At 47.6% G+C, this 18,096-nt stretch overlaps 6 protein-coding genes across 6 annotated transcripts; 4 read left to right on the top strand and 2 right to left on the bottom strand.

The window, feature by feature from the left end:
• Window positions 1–55: 55 nt before the first annotated feature.
• Window positions 56–988, top strand: PGRI_030060 (snoRNA-binding rRNA-processing protein IMP4; the record flags this gene model as incomplete). Its single annotated transcript, XM_040790719.1, has 2 exons — window positions 56–61; window positions 113–988. 2 exons carry the CDS (start codon window positions 56–58, stop codon window positions 986–988), a joined length of 882 nt encoding a protein of 293 aa, XP_040647672.1.
• A 1,157-nt stretch (window positions 989–2,145) lies between these two features.
• On the bottom strand, window positions 2,146–3,438 carry PGRI_030050 (BRCT domain protein; the record flags this gene model as incomplete). Its single annotated transcript, XM_040790718.1, has 5 exons — window positions 2,146–2,673; window positions 2,729–2,835; window positions 2,893–2,928; window positions 2,993–3,208; window positions 3,261–3,438. The coding sequence occupies 5 exons, from the start codon at window positions 3,436–3,438 to the stop codon at window positions 2,146–2,148; spliced, it is 1,065 nt and encodes a 354-aa protein (XP_040647671.1).
• A 662-nt stretch (window positions 3,439–4,100) lies between these two features.
• On the bottom strand, window positions 4,101–6,356 carry PGRI_030040 (bifunctional anthranilate synthase/indole-3-glycerol-phosphate synthase; the record flags this gene model as incomplete). Its single annotated transcript, XM_040790717.1, has 1 exon — window positions 4,101–6,356. The coding sequence occupies one exon, from the start codon at window positions 6,354–6,356 to the stop codon at window positions 4,101–4,103; it is 2,256 nt and encodes a 751-aa protein (XP_040647670.1).
• A 362-nt stretch (window positions 6,357–6,718) lies between these two features.
• PGRI_030030 (nucleoporin) lies at window positions 6,719–12,325 on the top strand (the record flags this gene model as incomplete). Its single annotated transcript, XM_040790716.1, has 4 exons — window positions 6,719–6,786; window positions 6,843–7,779; window positions 7,833–10,913; window positions 10,967–12,325. The coding sequence occupies 4 exons, from the start codon at window positions 6,719–6,721 to the stop codon at window positions 12,323–12,325; spliced, it is 5,445 nt and encodes a 1,814-aa protein (XP_040647669.1).
• A 478-nt stretch (window positions 12,326–12,803) lies between these two features.
• On the top strand, window positions 12,804–14,687 carry PGRI_030020 (acyl--CoA ligase; the record flags this gene model as incomplete). Its single annotated transcript, XM_040790715.1, has 4 exons — window positions 12,804–13,858; window positions 13,945–14,230; window positions 14,291–14,394; window positions 14,459–14,687. 4 exons carry the CDS (start codon window positions 12,804–12,806, stop codon window positions 14,685–14,687), a joined length of 1,674 nt encoding a protein of 557 aa, XP_040647668.1.
• Window positions 14,688–15,706: 1,019 nt separating this feature from the next.
• Window positions 15,707–16,186, top strand: PGRI_030010 (uncharacterized protein; the record flags this gene model as incomplete). Its single annotated transcript, XM_040790714.1, has 1 exon — window positions 15,707–16,186. One exon carries the CDS (start codon window positions 15,707–15,709, stop codon window positions 16,184–16,186), a length of 480 nt encoding a protein of 159 aa, XP_040647667.1.
• Between the last annotated feature and the right edge of the window lie 1,910 nt (window positions 16,187–18,096).

Raw genomic sequence — 18,096 nt, 5'->3', positions numbered from 1 at the left:
AAAAAAAGTTGCCCGCTCTTCTTTTGCTCAAGCCACTTTTACTTCAATCTTCAAAATGCTGGTAAGTAAAGGATAAAGTTGACATTTTTGATATTTTACTTACAGTCAGTAGCGCCGCCAAACTCGCGAGCGTCGCGATTATCTCTATCGCAGAGCTTTGCTACTCCGTGATGCCTCGATTGCCGAAAAAAGATCGCAACTCAAGGCTTCATTGGCTTCTGGAAAGCCTTTAGATCCTACAATCGCAAATGATAAAACTCTTCGGGAAGACTTCAAATATGACGAATCAAAGGACAAGGAAGACGCTGAGATGGACATTGATGATGAATACGTTTTAACCTCCGGCATTATCGACCCCCGTCCTCTGGTTACCACCTCTCGCTCGCCCTCCGCTCGCCTCGGCGCATTTGCAAAAGAAATCCGCCTTCTCCTTCCCACCTCCATTCGCCTTAACCGTGGAACTCTCGTTCTTGGAGATCTCGTCTCCAGCGCTACCTCTGCGGCTCTGACCGACATGATCCTCCTTCACGAGCACCGTGGTACCCCGACCGCACTCACTATTTCACATCTTCCCCATGGCCCGACCGCCAGCTTCTCTCTCCACAATGTTGTCCTTCGTCAGGATATCCCCAATGCTGCTCGTGGTACCGTGTCCGAAAGCTACCCGCACTTGATTTTTGAAGGGTTTAAGACGAAGCTGGGTGCTCGCGTTGTTCAGATTCTGAAGCACCTTTTCCCCCCTCGCGAAACCGGAAAGGTCGGCAACCGTGTTGTGAGCTTTGTGAACAAGGATGACAACATCGAAGTGCGACACCATGTTTTCGTAAAGACTGGGTACCGGGATGTGGAGCTGGCTGAAGTTGGTCCTCGCATGACAATGCGACTTTTCGAGATCCGCGGTGGTACATTGGAGAAGGGCTCGAGTGGCGACATCGAATGGGCTCTTACCCAATACACAAGAACCAGCAAAAAGAAGGAATACCTGTGATTCTTTACGAACTCGCATCACTATATTGGTTGTGACTCGGATGGTTCAAACAGAACATCTCGTCGCATTCAATCGACTGGCGTATCTGGCGTTAGAGGGCAATTAGAATGGGTTCTTTTGTCATGTTCAAGCTTATGATTTTGAGAATGTCTAAACAAAATATTTAAGACATGTACAGCAGTTTTTTGGGACCAGCATGACCCAATCTCCCGGCAGTGAATTGGTTGCCGATCTATAATTCACCAATTTACTGTGTATGAAAATATACAATCCAACTTTTAAACCCAGGTTAATCAAAGGAGTTTCTCCAGTCCTGATGGACAGATGAGACAAACATATCTTCTCCGTAGAGGCGTAGCAAAAAATAAAAACATCAGTATAACATCCAAAGGTCTATGCTCTTGGCAGCCTCTTGGGGGCTGTTTATATTATCCATTCTTATATGTCACTACATGTTGAGATGGGTGCTAAACTCGATCAATGTTGGGCTACAGGTATTGTCTAAACTGTTATCTGTTGGTTGGATAATAAATTTACATCGTAGATACGGCATAGCCAATATGGGATTCAACTCCTACCTACGGAGGAGGTAGGACCGATAGTTTATAAAAGTGGGGGTCACGCTGCATGTGATTAGCCCTAAAAAGCCACGATCATCCCCAGCCCCACCAGAGGCTCAATTACTAGAACAACCTTGGAAGGATAGTAGAGAGTCGATATTACCTACTATAACTCAGGTATCATGTAGTATGACATGCCTCTAAAAGGTATACTATGTCAGGGTCCCAACCGTCGGTGGAATGATCGGAAATATAGTACTTCGTACCAGATATTTACACGGTACATACATATAGTAACAAATTTGTGGCCAATTAATGTAGAGCATGATACATGGAAAGCCTGGTATAATAGGATAGTACAATGGGGGTCTCTATTTACTTCCTTGCACTCTTGAACTATGCCACTGAAAAAGTATTTATAAAAGCACGAGAAAAATAAGCGGATACATATCCAGGTATGGACTGTCCTAAAATCATCGAATTACAATCCGAGATAAAATCAGCGTTAGTCCTCCCCCATCCACGTCCACCTAGGAATCCACTCATGAGTACAGGCGTTAACCACCTGGAGGGATTCCCGTCATTCATCGGTAGTATCTAGCCATCCATTTCGCCATCATCATCATCACCAGCTTCATATCCATCTTCACCCCCATCTTCGACTTGATGATTTGTCATTTTGTCCTCGATGCTGCTTTCGTTGATATTACCGTCAGCTTCAGAACTGCCTTTGTCCCCATCTTGGACTTGATGGGTTGCCATATGGTCGACATTATCCTCTTTGGTACGATCGTATACGATGTTGCCAGTCGAGCCTTGAGAACTTGGGTTCTGGGGTTCTCTGAGGAATGCACCAAGAATGGTTGTCTTTTCCTCGAGATAGAACCACCCTTCGTGAGCAGGTAAGCTGTTTCCTTCCTGGTCTGTCTTTGAGGGTGGCATCTTTCCATTTGCCCTTTCGTTCCATTCCTTTCCAGTCTGTTCCTTGAAGAACTGCTTGAATTTGTCCACCGCAAGCTCGAGCTTGCACTTTGGTCCCGCCAGCAGTTCAACATTAGATGTGCCAACGCGGCTGAATTTGGTGTAGGTCGAGTAGGTGTGTGGTTCGGCGACGGATTCGAAAAGCTAGGTAATGTCAATACCTTGAAAAAGAAAAGTCCACAATACGGATATTACTCACAGTTAGTTGGTACTTTTCTCTGCTATTGCCTGGTGGTTTTGATGGGCGGAATAAGGTGATGCTGTAAACCACATTTGTCTTTTTGTCCTGGTACACCTGACGCACGGCTGTGATAGGTAAATATTAGCCTGGATATGCTATTTGGATATGAAGATCATGCTTACGCTTTCTTTTTCCCTTTGAGCCAAGGAAAGGGTCAACTGTAGAGAACATGTCAGCACCGTGTGTATTGTAGCAATGCAATATAACTCCGGAAATCGATACCTATCCGACGTTTTGGAACGTTCGCTTTGATCTCCTTGACCGTCTTTAAGGACTTTGGCGTGGCATTCTTCTTGACTTCCTTCTTCTCGGGTTTCATCAGATTCTTTAGAAGATATGGCCCTTCAGGCTTTGGCCGGCGGGTTGCTGACAGCAGCGAGTCTTCAAGCCAATCGTATGAGACGATTTTGATAGTGCTGTTCTTCTTGGCAGTTTGCACTGTATGTCGTTGATTAATTCGTTGTTTTTGAAAGATCCAAGGGTAACATACCTGGAACTGCATTGCTTTTGAACGCCTCCTTTGTGGCAATGAGATGGGTAACTCGCGGGTTCACGTCTCTCGAGAACTGCCCTCCATTTGCCCGAATCCACTGTGGAATCTTTTCGCCGACGCCGTCTTCGAACTTGCCTACTATAGAGGCATGAATCCTTTGGAACGGCTTCCTCATTTTGGGTTCACGTTGAATGGCTTTAGAGGTAAATGTGCTATGGTGTCAGGAGGAAGAACAGGAATACTGCAAGGACTAGTTTTGTGAGTCAGAACTTTCACTCGGTCTTTGCTAGGTGAAGTAATATTTCACCGACGAAGTGTGTAGAGTATTGCCGAAAGGCAAGTCTTTGAGATATGAATGAGATGACTAGTTTGGGGATGCTGAGGCTCGTTTGATCTCTGCTGTTGACTGAGATTTCCGTCAGAGGGCGAGGAATCTCAGAAATAAAATAAGTTTATTGTCAACGGACAACGCTTCGAGGGGATACTGTGTTATACTTCCCAAAAGCTGTCGCCTTGGTCTGCTTTTGCAACGATGATATGGAATGCACTGATCATGATGATATCTGGAGGATGCAGGTGACGATAAAGCCGAAATTGGGACTTTGGAAGCAATTTAAGATTGAGATCTACTTCAAGGAAGGATCAAAAATCATTCCTGTTGGTATCAAGTAAAGTCTTTATCAAACAAGTGAAGTAAGGAGAAGCAGAATAAAACCCGGAAGTGTTGTGCTTGCTTGCTATGAATAGGTATTGCTCATAGTTATTGAATATGAAACCCCGAAATTGAATGAGAAAAGGAGTCATCCTGAGGAGTGTAAATGCATGTTCATAGCCTGTTCATTGCCGAATGCTTTTAGCAGACTTGACAAAGGCTCGAATTTTCTCCAAATCTTGAGACCCGTTTGTCTCTACACCTGAGCTGACGTCCAACCCCACCACTTTCTGACCAAGCTGGCCTAGCTTTTTCACAGTGTCGATCACGTTGTCAGGGTTTAATCCTCCAGCCAGTATTACCCTCAATCCTTCGTCACTACTGAGAACATTTTTGACACCGGTCTCCTCCAGAAGCTCACCGGAGCCTCCAGCACCAGAGTCCAGCAATGGAAGAGTGTGGTAAGCTCGGCGAGCAATGCCAAGGTCACCAGGGGCAAACTTGCGAATGACAGGAACTGGAATCAAACTAGACCACTCCAAAGGCTCAGATCCATGCAGTTGCACAACATCAAGACTCAACTTTTGTTGTTGAGAAAGGACATATGATAGCGGCTGGTTCATGAACACGCCCACGAGCAAAGCACGAGAAGGATGGCGCAAGAGATTAGTAGAGTGATCGAACCATTCCAATGATGTTGCGTCTGTCGGCTGCTGCGATGTACCGTCCGGACGAGGGGTCGACTTGACCACCTGGGAAATGCGGAGGGCCATATCATCTGGGACAAGTCGTGAGCGGCCCTGAACCATGATAATGCCAATCAAATCTGCGCCAGCTTGGATAGCAGCCATAGCTCCTTCTTCGGTCCGAGTTCCACAGATCTTCACCAAAGGAGAACTTGATGATGCACTGGCATTTGAATTAGAACCGCCGAGAAGCTGTGCCACAAAGGCAGAGGTATCGGGCGCTCTCATAAGAGCCTCTCCAACAAGAATGGCCTTTACACCATCTTTCTTATAAGCTTCCACATCCTGGGGTCCCGAGATCCCACTAAGGGCACACACAATTGTGCTGTCAGGGACTTGATCCATTAGACGACTGGTAGTTCCGAGATCGACCTCGAAGCTCGTCAGGTCTCGGTTGTTGACACCGATGACTTGAGAGCCCAGGTCAACTGCAATCTTCATCTCTTCAGGGTTATTGACTTCGACTAGAGGCTCCATGCCAAGACTGCGCGAGTAATGGTACAGTCTAGTCAACAGCTCAATATCTAGCATCTTCACAATCAGCAGAACTGTATCAGCTCCAGCCAAACGTGCCTCCAGGATCTGATACTCGTCAAAAACGAACTCCTTTCGGAGGACAGCTGGTCGGTTGGTGAGACCCTCCAGACTCTGGCGCACAGCCCGCAAGTCATCTATGGTGCCCTTGAACCACTCCGGCTCTGTGAGGACAGAGATGACGCTAGCGCCAGCCTTGGCGTACTCCCGTGCTTGGGCAGGAGCACACACATCGGCCGAAATAATGCCCTTCGAGGGTGATGCACGCTTTATCTCCGCCATAAGTGAGAGAGGATAGTCTGACTGTCTTAGGCGCTCAGGGAATGACAGTTGGGGAGGCGCAATGTTTAAATCGTATGCGGCTTGAAGAGCCTCTGGCCGCAGAGCCGGAATTTTCTTCTGCTCCTCAACCGCATTTTTGCGGTGGGCGTAGATCTTGTCCAAAATGGATAGTTTCTTGTCTGAGGGTGCAGCTGTGGTTGCTCCCTGCTTGTTATCCCAGGTTCCAGCGGTGAGCTCCAAGAAGTTTCTGAACATCTTGCGCCCGTATTGCGTCAGGATACTCTCGGGGTGGAACTGAACACCCTCCACTGCGAACTCCTTGTGTCTCACACCCATAATGACGCTCTTGCCACTACCGTCCTGCAGCTCGACCCGCGAGGTCACTTCCAAGCAATCTGGAATAGTAGAATGTGTTCCAGCGAGCGAGTGGTACCGAGTGACCTCGAGGGAGGCTGGCAATCCTTGATAGACACCCTTGGAATCATGCTTCAACTCCGATGTCTTTCCGTGCAGAATTTCGCCGGTCACGTCCACCTTACCACCAAATGTGGTGATCATACATTGTTGACCCATGCACACACCAAAGATCGGAATCTTTCCTTTGAAATAATTGATTGCGTCGTTACTGATTCCTGCATCGGTTTCGGGGTGGCCAGGGCCAGGACTGATAACCAGTTGAGTAGGCTTCTTTGCAGCCAAGTCCTCAATAGTTACTTCGTCATTGCGGTAGACTGTCACTGTGGCGCCTTCAAGGACGAGGTATTGGTAGACATTCCAGGTAAATGAGTCGTAGTTGTCGATCAAAATGACATTGGATGCGCTGGCCAATTTGTCCGCTTTGGTGGCATGGTGGGGGGAATGGTCAACAAGGTCCGCCATGACCGCGGATTGTCGTTCGAGATCGGAAGGGTGGATAAAATGTTATAATCGCTATGCTGCAGGCTTCGGAATCTCACACAGCTCCAACAGAATCAAATGTTAGCGAATTAGCTTTGTCAGAGAAAAGTGACTCAAAACAGAATGCGGGTTTCCATGTTGTTACTCACCGCCCGGCAATAAGATCAGATAGGCACCTGATTGTTGACCCAGTCGCGGTGAATAATATTCTTTTGAAGCTCCCTCTCAATTCAAGAGCTCCCCACGCTCGCCATCTACCCTTTTTCCTCACTGTCCTGCCACCTTATTTGGTGTCGCCTTGTTCCGCTCTTTCTTTCTATTCTATGATGATCTAATTGACCAAAATGGCTCCCGTCCCGGAGGCCTATTTCCCGTCCCTGGACCAGTGCTTCTCCGGGGACGTTCAACTCTTGTATGTCCATTCTAATTATTCATTGTCATAGAAGCTAATACTCTAATATGTTGCAGGTCCTGGAAAAGAGCTTTCCTGTACGCCTTCGCACCTGAAAGTTATGTTGACGATGGAGGCAATATCGATGCCTTCTTTTCGCACTCCGAATCCATTCGCCTACTCTCTGACGGCCTAAAGCCGTTCCCTTCCCCTTCCGCAAAATCCAAAACCGAATTCGAATCCAAAACCGCTGCAATCCATGTCGAGACCAATGGCCAAAGCTCTTTTGACCTAAAGGAGATCAAGGCGGATGCGCTATGGTTAAGCAAGCAAGCCGGAATCGACGAGATCACTGCTCTTCGCATCGCTGTATTGGAATGGCAGAACCGCCCGGCAACGCGCCTCACAATCGGCTTTTCCAGCGAGGAAGCGACCAGTCTACAGAGCGCGGCTGGGACCGAGAATCTTCGAGGCTCCCTAGCCGGTCCGAACTTCGCCAACCTATTGAACCAGACAGCCAGAAGCGATGGTGATCAGTCATTCGAAAAAGAGGAGACGAGACGTCTACGAATCCGCGAGGTGTATCTCTCCGAGGCAACCCATGTAGTGAAGACACTTCGCAAGCTGCTAGCTTTGTCACTACACGATGGTATTCCAGCTGACTCGACCGCCCCCGCCAGTTCCGATCGCAAACTAGCTTTGCGGAAAGTAGGGAGCATAATTTTCCAAAGCAAGTCGACTGCTGATGGATCGACCCAATTTCTTCAAGAATGCATCAACTCGATACGCAGTCGGTTAAAAATCTTGGAAGGAGACGGTGGCTGGCTCGGTGCCGCAGAAAGCAGCGAGGAAGTGGAGAACATCTGGAGAACAAGCCTTGTTGAGGAGATCGTTCATATCGTGCAAATCATGTTCCACCAGCTTCAAGCTTCGGAGGAATTTCCCACTGCAGACCTCCTATTGTCCTGGCTCCGGCTCATGGCTGATTATAGCTTCTTAGAGACAATTCAAGTGGTAAGCGGCCAGTGGCCCATTTTGACCTCTCGAGATGTTAACTTTTTTTATAGCCTTGTCAGCAACCTGTGGAAGTGTTGTTGCCACTTCAAGCTTTCGTGTCGCTTACCACATTATCGTTTTTAAAACCCTCTCTCGCCATCTCTACTATTCAGAACCATACAAGCATCCAATCCTCGCCTCAGCCTTACTTCTGGTGCAAGGAGAAAATCTCTGAAATCAATGAGATCTTCCTTACTGCATGCGGTGATTTGAACACCGCGAATCCGGCGGCCTTTTCATGGGGTCTGATCTTGTATAGCATTCAAGAAGTGGCCGAACACACAAGAAACGCCCGAGATCGTGCTGTGAGCCAACATTCGGCTATCTCCTACAATGAGCAAACACAGAATGCAGGGTTATCTCGAGCATCTGAACAGTCATACTATGAAGAATTGCTTGACTGCGCCAGAACTCCACAATGCACGGCTGAGGATGCTATTCCAATTCTCACATCTGATGCCCTCAAAGAATCGGCATTTAACACCGTTATTGCCCTGGCTAGCAAGACAGGGTCAATGTCAGCCGTCGATGATGGCCTCACAACCCGATGGGTTCGGCTGTCACTTCTCGACCTTATCCGGGTTGCTGTTATGTTCTTGGATTACTCCCCGGAAATCGTGGGGTCGGTCTTGGCTATCTTAAGTGACGATAACAACGACCTGTCAAGAGACTCAGGTTCTCTAGGGTCTGCCAGCGATCCTAAATCTCTATTCGCCAAGGATGAGAAGTTGATGGATGGCATCTTTCGTGTCGCACGGTCTCGTTTCCCTTACGAAACGGCACCGTTTTTACAGCTCTGTCGCGCTCTTGTCAGTGGGCACTCTTTGAATGAAGAAGGCTTGCCAGCTATTCTAGACGAGGTGGAGAACATGAAGTCCTTTACACAGATTGTCTCACCCACTTTCCAGGGCTATGTCACCATTCGAGAGGACGAAAACGCCGATTTTGTATCCCTGCTCCAACCCCTCCCGATGTTTGAAACGTCATCTCAGAACCGTCTTTTGGAGAGGGAACCAAGTAATGCCATCATTGTCAGCGGTTCGTCCGAAATCCCACGGCAAACCGTTGGCCAAGTCATTTCCGATTCAAAGCCCGCAGTCATCATGTGGGAGCATCGGTACTCTTGCTTAAGCTTTTTAGGAAGCTGGCTTGAGGAATGGAGCGAGACCGGTGACTACTCGCCTGGGTGGACTGATGACACTGCCACGGAAATCATTGATCTCTTGACAGATTTGATAGCCAACTCTAAGACCCAGCCTTCTGGCGATTCAAGCGGCAAAAGGATCCTCGAGATGGCTAGTGATGGATTGTGTAAACAGGGCGACATCATTTCTGTGATATTCGATATCTTTGAACGCAACTTGCAGACCATCGGCTCCCGAGGAGATTCAGGCAAGTCTTTGGACGCAACCATATCATGCCTGCGCTTCATGAAAGCACTTCTAAAGATCCTACCCAATCGAGTATGGCCTTTCCTTGGTCGCAGCAGTCTCATTGGGTCCGACGGCAAGAGTGGTGTCATGACAGCAATCGTTTCAGCTATGGAAATTCCTTCCGGCGAGTACCCGTTCCTCCTGACCTGTGTCGACCTCGTGGACGCTGTCATCGACGATGCGGCATCTCGAGCAGTATTGCGAAAGAGTCCGGGCAGCGTGACAAACAAATCATCCATTGCGTCTGATTGGAGTGCAGGTATTCCGTCTCACGTAATGAGGACTATTATGTTGAACTTCACTCGTACGATGCTGGAGATCTTCAACAGCAGTGGAAATTGGAGGTTCAATTTGCCGGAACAGCGGCTCAAGATCAACTCGATGCTTGCCAATTCGTTCGAACGTGTTCTGTACTATGCCTTCGGAATAAACGACAGCTCGAAGCTAGAAACTAAAGTTACTGGCGTCTTCTCTTCATCGGCAGCGTACATTCTGGATATGTTGCGCCCTCGGTCAACCGCCGACTTGCCCTTTAATCCAATTCTTCGGTTGATCGCCGAGGGTCTCCAGACTCCCCCAACACTCCACCTCAGATATCTCACCCTCTTCGAGAACCAGGTCAAGTCTACACTGCGGCTCTGCATCAAACTTGTGCAGGCAGCACAGCTGGCAGAAAAACCTGACTCGCTTCTGGAGGAACAATTGTTCAAGGCCAGCCCAGTTTTAGTCAAGCTCTACGCGCTGCATGATGCATACAGGTTGCCTGTTGTGTCGCTTCTCGAAATCTTGATCTCCAGCGCCTCTTCAAATCCCGACAATGAACCGCCTTCACTTGTTGGACACCTCGGAGCAGAGTCGTCCTGTCTGTTCCTTGATGTACTGTCACAACTTGACAAACCGATGTGTGATAGGCCTCTACTTCTTGCAGTATTGCAGCTGCTGTCGACATTTGTTAGCAAGCGCCAGCAGTGGCTTGCAGTCTTCATTCTCACAGGATCATCCCCTCGCCAGACTCTGAAGAAGGAACCCGCCTCTGGTGCTCTCAGCATGAGGAGTGTACCTTTCCTCAAAATGGCACTTGAAAAATTGTCTCACATTGATCAACAGGAGCCGCAAGTAGCTTTGGCATTGCTCGAGTTCGTTTCTCGTGCCCAAGAAAATTGGCCATGGGCCACTTCGCATCTGAGCAAGCATCCTCAGTTCTTCACCAGCATCATTAGCCACGTCTCCAAATTGAAAATTTCTTCTCTACCAGTCATGGATCAAATCCATGCTACGCGGATTGCAGCTGTTGTCGCAGACCTATGCGCGGTCTACCTGCACTCTGCAAAGGAGGTGGGTGACCGAAGCTTTATAAAGACCTTGATTCCATTGGTGTCGTGGTATGCCAAGGATGCGGTTGAAGTTTCGGCTTACAATTCCTCATTGCATGCCAACTTGAAGAAGAACTTTGAGATGCGATACTCGGGCTGCAAGATCGTTGACTTCAAAAGGACACCGCTCGAGGTTCGTAGTCTAGGACGGGATTACTACTATGATCTGAGTATGGGAGACAAGCTGCTGTCCTACGACTTTGCCTGGGCCGGTAGCAAGAATCGTGGCTTTGCGGAGGAGTTTGAGCGCGCCAACATCAATCTGTCTCTTGTGGAGGCACAAGTGGTAAGTTTTTCTTCCGTTCGTCGCAAATGAGTTTATTTCCTAATCTGAAACAGAGCCTTCTCCATAGCTGGAAATTCTTCGCTATCGAGCACTGTGCCGATTTCATGCCCGATACCGAAGTCCGAAAGTCGATGGCGCTGGTCGCGCAAAGTTGCTTGAAGGCCAATATTAGCAGTGGCCCTCCTGAGGCCATCTTTGAGCGAATCCAACAAGCGCGCGTTGATTTCGCCCAGGCACTTCTCCAGCGGCTTGTCGAGGTCCACGCTAGAGGCGCCGAAGTGTTCCAGCTACTCGAGATTACGTGGACGGCACTACGAGCCCGGCATCTGACATACGAAGATGCTTTGGTTAACGACGATACTGATTACTTCCGATCCCTTCTGAACGTGCTATTCCTTTCTCTTCAGTTCCACTTGGATAGTCCCTCTCGGAGTGCCCCCGAAGCTATCAATAAGAAGGCTGAAGTCTCTTCTGACCTGACTGTCATTGTGGAAGTTGTGAAAACTGTGGTGGCCCAAGGCTTCAAGTCCCTCACCACTTATCTCCATGACGCGCCGGAGAAATGCGCACCGAAAGATTTCGCCATTATCATTGCTATTCTGCAGACGGCCTTGCAAGTGAAGAACGCAGATCGTCTCTATGAGCATATCGTGTACCACATTGAGGAAAACGACACCGCTCGTCATGCGACGACGCTCTTCTCCTGGGCCGACCAATTAGCCGTGGGAGGCGACCCTGTGTATGCAGAGCTCAGCATCTCGATTCTGGTCAAGATGTCAAGCCTACCCATGCTCGCGGAGCACCTCGCTGTTGAGGCTGTCCTGATGAAACTGTCCACCTGTCGCCTTACAAGCATTCTCACCCAAAAGAAAGCCTTCGGAGCCTTTGACCCCGTTCCTCGATTGTACGCCATCTGGACTGGAGGATTCCTCCCTCTGTGTCTGAACCTCCTCTACAGTGTCATGCGGACTGCGCCCGAGGTGTCTGCGTTCATCAACCAATTCGAATCGCGTCTGACCCGCGCGTCAGAGGCATTCTCCAGCCATACGGCCGTTTCCTCCGTTCCGACATCCAAGTGGATCAGCCTCAGCATGGTCTCCGAGGCCTACTCGCTCGCACTGATCTCATTCATCCTGAACCAGTTCCGTGAGGCGGGCGCCAGTGCTGGAGTTGACGCACAGGCCATCCAAGATCTCAAATGGGATAGGGTGCAGGTCAAGGAAGACATTGAGGAGCTGCTCAGTCGCCGAGCTTCTCTGCGTGCACGCATTGTCGCAACTAATGAGAAGGAGTTGGAATGGTCCCGACAGAAGCCTCTTGACTCGACTTCTGGGGCTGAGAACCGATTGGAGGAGAAGCTTGTTATTGAGATGAAAGCCGCAGTTACCTGTTTAGGTGGGGAGGAATCATGAATATTCGCTTTGTAGCCTTTTTTGCCATTTCTCTTTTTTTCCTCGTGTATTATGGGCTGGTCGGGGTGTAGTAGATGATTCATGGAGCTGAAGTTTCAAAATAATTGCATTATTTCCGGTCCTTTATTCTCTTAGATTCATATTTTAGAGGTTATATACGGTCCATCAACTTCAAGTCGGCGAAACTCATACTCTTTTTGGCCACAGCCTAAGCTATTCAGTTAATAGCCTTTATGTAGTATCAGCCCAGCACACTAGTTCCATTCTATTACTCCGTCCAGTGTGAAGACCGAGGCCCCGGCACTTCTTCCCCGCAAAACACTTTGTATAACCGACAATGCGGGGAGATTATGCAGGAATAAGGGCGATTGTGCAGAATTAGATACGTCCCTGACTTATATGAAGTCCTGATGTTCCTCCAAGTCTTTTTTTTTCCCTCACATATTGATACTGAACCATTACCTGTTATACTCCCAACATGCCGTATAAATCCCGCTGGACAATCGACATCCCAGACACCCATTTAGCTTCTCTTCTCTTCCAATCGCCCACAGCATCCCTCTCCAAAACACACAAGTGCTACCTGGAAGCAGCCCGCCCAGAAACTCATTACCTCACCACCCATGACCTCCGCCTCTGGAGCCAGCGGTTCGCCGCAGGCCTACGCAAATCCGGACTCCAACCAGGAGACCGTGTCCTCCTCTTCTCAGGCAATGACCTCTTCTTCCCGGTAGTCTTCCTGGGAGTGATAATGGCCGGGGGAATCTTCACCGGCGCAAATCCAACCTACATAGCCCGTGAACTAGCCTACCAACTCCAAGACAGCGACGCCACCTACCTCCTCTGCGCAAGCAACAGTCTAGAAACAGGCCTAGAAGCAGCCAAACAAGCCAATCTACCTACAAACCGCATCTTCGCCTTCGACAACTCCATCTACGACGGCATAACAAAACCCCAAAAAGGCTGCGCGTATTGGAGCGATCTCCTAGCCTCAGAAGAAGAAGGCCGCGCCTTCATCTGGGACGAGCTAAATACACCAACCCTTTCTTCCCGCACACTAGCACTCAACTACTCAAGCGGCACAACGGGCCGTCCCAAAGGCGTCGAGATCTCCCACAAGAACTACGTCGCTAATATGCTCCAGTACTGCCACACCGCAAGTCTGCATCCGGACTACGAGGCCCGTCGTGCGCGGTCCAGATGGCTATGCTTCCTACCGATGTATCACGCGATGGCGCAGAATATCTTCGTCGCGGCGGCGCTATACCGCGCCACGCCGGTATATATCATGCCCAAGTTTGACTTTATCAAGATGCTGGAGTATACGCAGCAATTCCGAATTACGGATTTCATTCTCGTGCCGCCTGTTGTTGTTGCATTGGCGAAACATCCTGCTGTGAAGAATTATAATTTGAGTAGTGTGGAGTCGGTTGGGAGTGGTGCTGCGCCGTTGGGGAGGGAGGTTTGTGAGGAGGTTGAGAAGTTGTGGCCTCCTGGGAAGATTAATATTAAACAGGGATGGGGAATGACTGAGTGAGTTTGCAGTTTTGCAGTTTTGCTTTTTTTTTTTTTTTACTTCTTCTATTTGGTTGGAAACTAATCCCTCCTGCTTTTTATAGGGCGACTTGCTCAGTTACGGGATGGAATCCTGCCGAAATCAGTACTTCTGCATCTGTCGGTGAGCTCAATGCTAATTGTGAGGCGAAGATTATGTTGGATGGAAAAGAGGTGAAGGAGAGGAATTCTCGTGGCGAGTTGTGGATTCGTGCTCCTAATGTGATGAAGGGTTACTGGCGGAATGAAAAGGCCACTAAAGAGACCAAAACTGAGGATGGTTGGTTGCTCACTGGTGATATTGCCTTTGTTGATGATCATGGTAAATTCCATGTTGTGGATCGAATGAAGGTATTTATGAAGAAAGAAAAGAAAAGAAAAGAAAAGAAAACTAACTAACTAACTAACTAGGAATTAATCAAAGTCAAGGGCAACCAAGTGGCGCCCGCCGAGTTAGAGGCTCTATTACTTGAACATCCAGCGATATCAGATGTTGCAGTTATCGGAGTTGTCAGGTAATTATTTCCGTTTTTTACCTTCTTCTCACTTCTTTTTTTTTTCTTTTCTAAATCAGATTAGCAATAACGATGAGCAACCTCGCGCATATGTGGTGCTTAGACCGGGCCAATCCGCCACCGCAAAGGAGATCACGCATTTCATGGACGACAAGGTCTCCGCGTTCAAGCGGATTACCGGCGGAGTTGTATTCCTCGATGCGATACCGAAGAATCCCTCAGGCAAGATTCTTCGTACCAAATTGCGTGAACTAGCCAAAGAGGAGCTGAAGAGAGTCACCGCTAAACTCTAGACCTTATACTATAGTTTTATATATATCTTAGCGCTTTAACTTTTTTTTTTTAGGAAACCAGTTAATAGGTGCAATATACGGAGTATACGGAGAGACCATATGACTTATTCGTTTTATGTTGTGATTCGCGGGCTTATGCACCCGGGCCAAGGCCCTCAATCCACCTCAGATTGATCTAGACATATTATAAGACCAAGGGGGGAAAAGTAGATAATTAACTGCTCGGATAGGTGCGTGTAGCCCACTATAATAGCCGAGAAAGGAATCTTGCAGTGTGATTCGATGTATGAAAGTGTTTTAGCGCGGGGACCCATGCAGGCGCAAGCTGAATTTCATCTCGAAAGTTATGATCGACAGCACATGTTTTTTCTCCGCATGCTAAGAGAGAGTAAGATTTGAGATTTGAGATATGAACTAAACCCCAAGGAAGTAAATGAGTAAGATTTGTGTAAACAAAGAATATTCCAAGTGGCGTGTAGAAGGCAAGCTGAGTGGAGAGACACGGGCTGGCTGGCCTTTAATTTATCCACTTTATACTTAAGAGAGGCAAAAACACATCTTCTATTTGGCATTTTATATTTTATATTTTGAATTTGAATTATTCGACATGTCAAATAATTCTAATTTGCCTCTTTAGATATCCTGGTTCTCGGGCTCTCTTTTCCTATTTTTTTTTTCTTTCTATTTCTTCAAGCCCTATCTTGCATATATCGCCGTGCACCAATGCATACTTCGATCTTCGATCACCCCCCCATAACCTATTTCGGATCGATTTCAGTTAGATCTTATATATAAACTAAAACAAGTCCACCCTGCACACCGTCCCACTAGTTCCGCCTTCTCCCCGCCAAGTCCGCTTATAGTCTCGATTCAATACTCGTATCTGACTTGGTAAAATCCTTCGAGTTCTTTACTTCCCCACACGCCCAGTCTTAAGTTGAGCTGTTTCCCCCATTTCTACAGGGGTGTCAGTTTCAACTTTGCGAGTGGTGGACGCTATCCAACCCAAACGCCCAGACATGAACACCGTGGAACAATACAACCATCTGCCGTGTGAACCCCTGCAGTCGACTGCCGAACTTGTCTTACCTGTGACCACCCTGGTCAGCCTTTCTCTTCTCAGCCTCATCTTTATCCATCGGTATATCAAACATCGGAGACAAGCCCGCATACCTATCTCTGAACTTGAACAAGAGCAAGACTTCTGGCTTCAGTCTATCACTATGGAGAAAGGCGACATCATTTCCTCCGACTCGCGATTTCCATCTGCATGCGATATCTTGCAACCTTTATCGCATACAAGCCTCCTCCCAAGCAGTGGAACTCTTGCTGCACAGGTCAGAGAACAGCAAAGTCAAAGAGCGGCCATCGATGCGAGTAGTACTTCTTCACCTGAGACAGGCGAGGTGCAAAAACGCAATGAATCCATTCAGCAAATGTGTGAGGAAGATGCCGAGGGAGGGCGGACTTGGAAGCGTGTTGTTGTTGAGTATAGATAGTTGGCCTATTTTACAGGCTGATCTATTCCGTCCGATTACCAGGCTTGGGTTCTGCGTTATTTATATGTTTGCTTTTGCCGTTATATCTCTTGTTATGCCTTCTCTTATGCCTTTCTTTCTTATTCCCTTCTGTGTGGTTCCTTACTATTTCACGAATAATGTCTTTCCTTAGAAAAGCGTGGGCTTGGATTGTCTCTTTCGGTCAAGCATTGCTTTGGGCGGCAGAGATGTTTATTTTGTTAAGCACATGTTCAGCAATATATTTATGAATATGACAAGTTATTTGATTATGATACAACTTGGGAAAGATCTGAACCTAGCGTATTTGCTTTGTAATTGACGAAATCTACAGAAAGCTTAGGCTTTGTAGTATAATTTGATTGTACACCTGTAATTAACTGGTTATAAACCACAAACGCCATGACTCCATCGCAAATGAGGACCATCCAACAAGCTCAATAACCTTCTGCATAACACCTGCGGCAAATAGTAAGGGCTGATTAAGCTCTTATCCCATTGGAGAAACCTGCATGGCTTTTTTGACTTCCCATGAAATATACACTCGCAGAATCCTGATCCAGCCTGTGTCTTGGCCTTGATGGAACTAACTCAAATGTTGATGATACGCCCGATGAAGGGCCACGAGAAAGCTCAAATGAACTATTCGGTGCTGGACGCTTCGGCTTCGGCATCAGATGAAGCAAAGCATTGTTAAAATGTGAGGTTTGGTGAAGTAATTCTTCGATTCTTTCCCCTTGGCGCATGCCATCTTGTTCGATACGATCAGTGGCAGACCTGGAATGTATTAACAAGACATCCATAAAACCCACATTGTAGGACGTACCATATAAGAGTATTCAAGAGAAGATTGATCGAATCAAGATGTGACTCGAGCTTCCGTCGGTATTGAGTCAAGGACTCGCCTTTGAGATCCCACATGATCCGCCGCCATTGTGTTTTGACTTGAGTGGTCAATTGTTGAGAGTATAAGAAATTGACTCTGCTTCCATCATGCAATTCTAATGAAGGTGTGGTAACTGTAGCTCGGTACTTGTCTGTGGCGGATTCGAGGTGTCCTAGGGTTTGGAGGCATGAGCGGATCATAAACCCTAATTGCTGAGCAAGGTCGGTAGGATCATGGTCCAGAGTATTGGGGTTCCTCGACAAGATAACAACAGAAGACCTTTGCAACTGAGTCAGAGAGCAATTCAAGCCAAACAAGACACATTCAAGTTCTCGTAGATCGCGTGGTGCATTCTTTCGACCTGTGGTTGCGGCAGTAAATAGTCGATAGGTGATTTGGCAGCAGAGGATAATGTCCCCAACTGAGAATCCGAACGACATTCTAACCGTTCAGTGATGCAAAAGAAGCGAGAAAAGAAGAAACAAGATGATCGTAGAGCAAATTGTTGACGAGCAAGTCAAATTGGAAATAGGAATATGTAGAGGGGTAGTATAGTATAGGCAATCGAAGTATCATATAAGGGTCTCTGGGCCACATATACTAAGTTCGTATATATTATCCCAATCTTAGTCCACGATACTAATTTGTGGCGCAAGTTATGTATGAGCAGATGCAGGTCTGTGCGGTTGACATTGTACCACATGTACGGAGTATCGAGTACCCATGTGGGTGATAGAGAATATGGCTGTCGATCAAGTACCCAGTACTCATCCAGCGGTCTGCAAGGGAAAAACAGTGGAAGCAATGGCAGGACGGAATATAACGACCAGTGTGCAACTTACCGTTTTCCCATACTCAATACTATAGACAAAATTTGTAGTGGCAGGCTGGCCGTTATTAGCTGTTGTACAGTGATCGTGGCTATGGATTATTTTTTTTGCTTGTACACCAATCAAAATATAGAGAACTCAGTGCGCTATGTTTTTATTGGCCGAACCGAGGTACC

This window comes from Penicillium griseofulvum, assembly GCF_001561935.1.
Source record: "Penicillium griseofulvum strain PG3 chromosome Unknown contig_80, whole genome shotgun sequence".
NCBI lineage: Eukaryota > Fungi > Ascomycota > Eurotiomycetes > Eurotiales > Aspergillaceae > Penicillium > Penicillium griseofulvum.
This window is presented reverse-complemented; position numbering and strand designations above follow the sequence as displayed.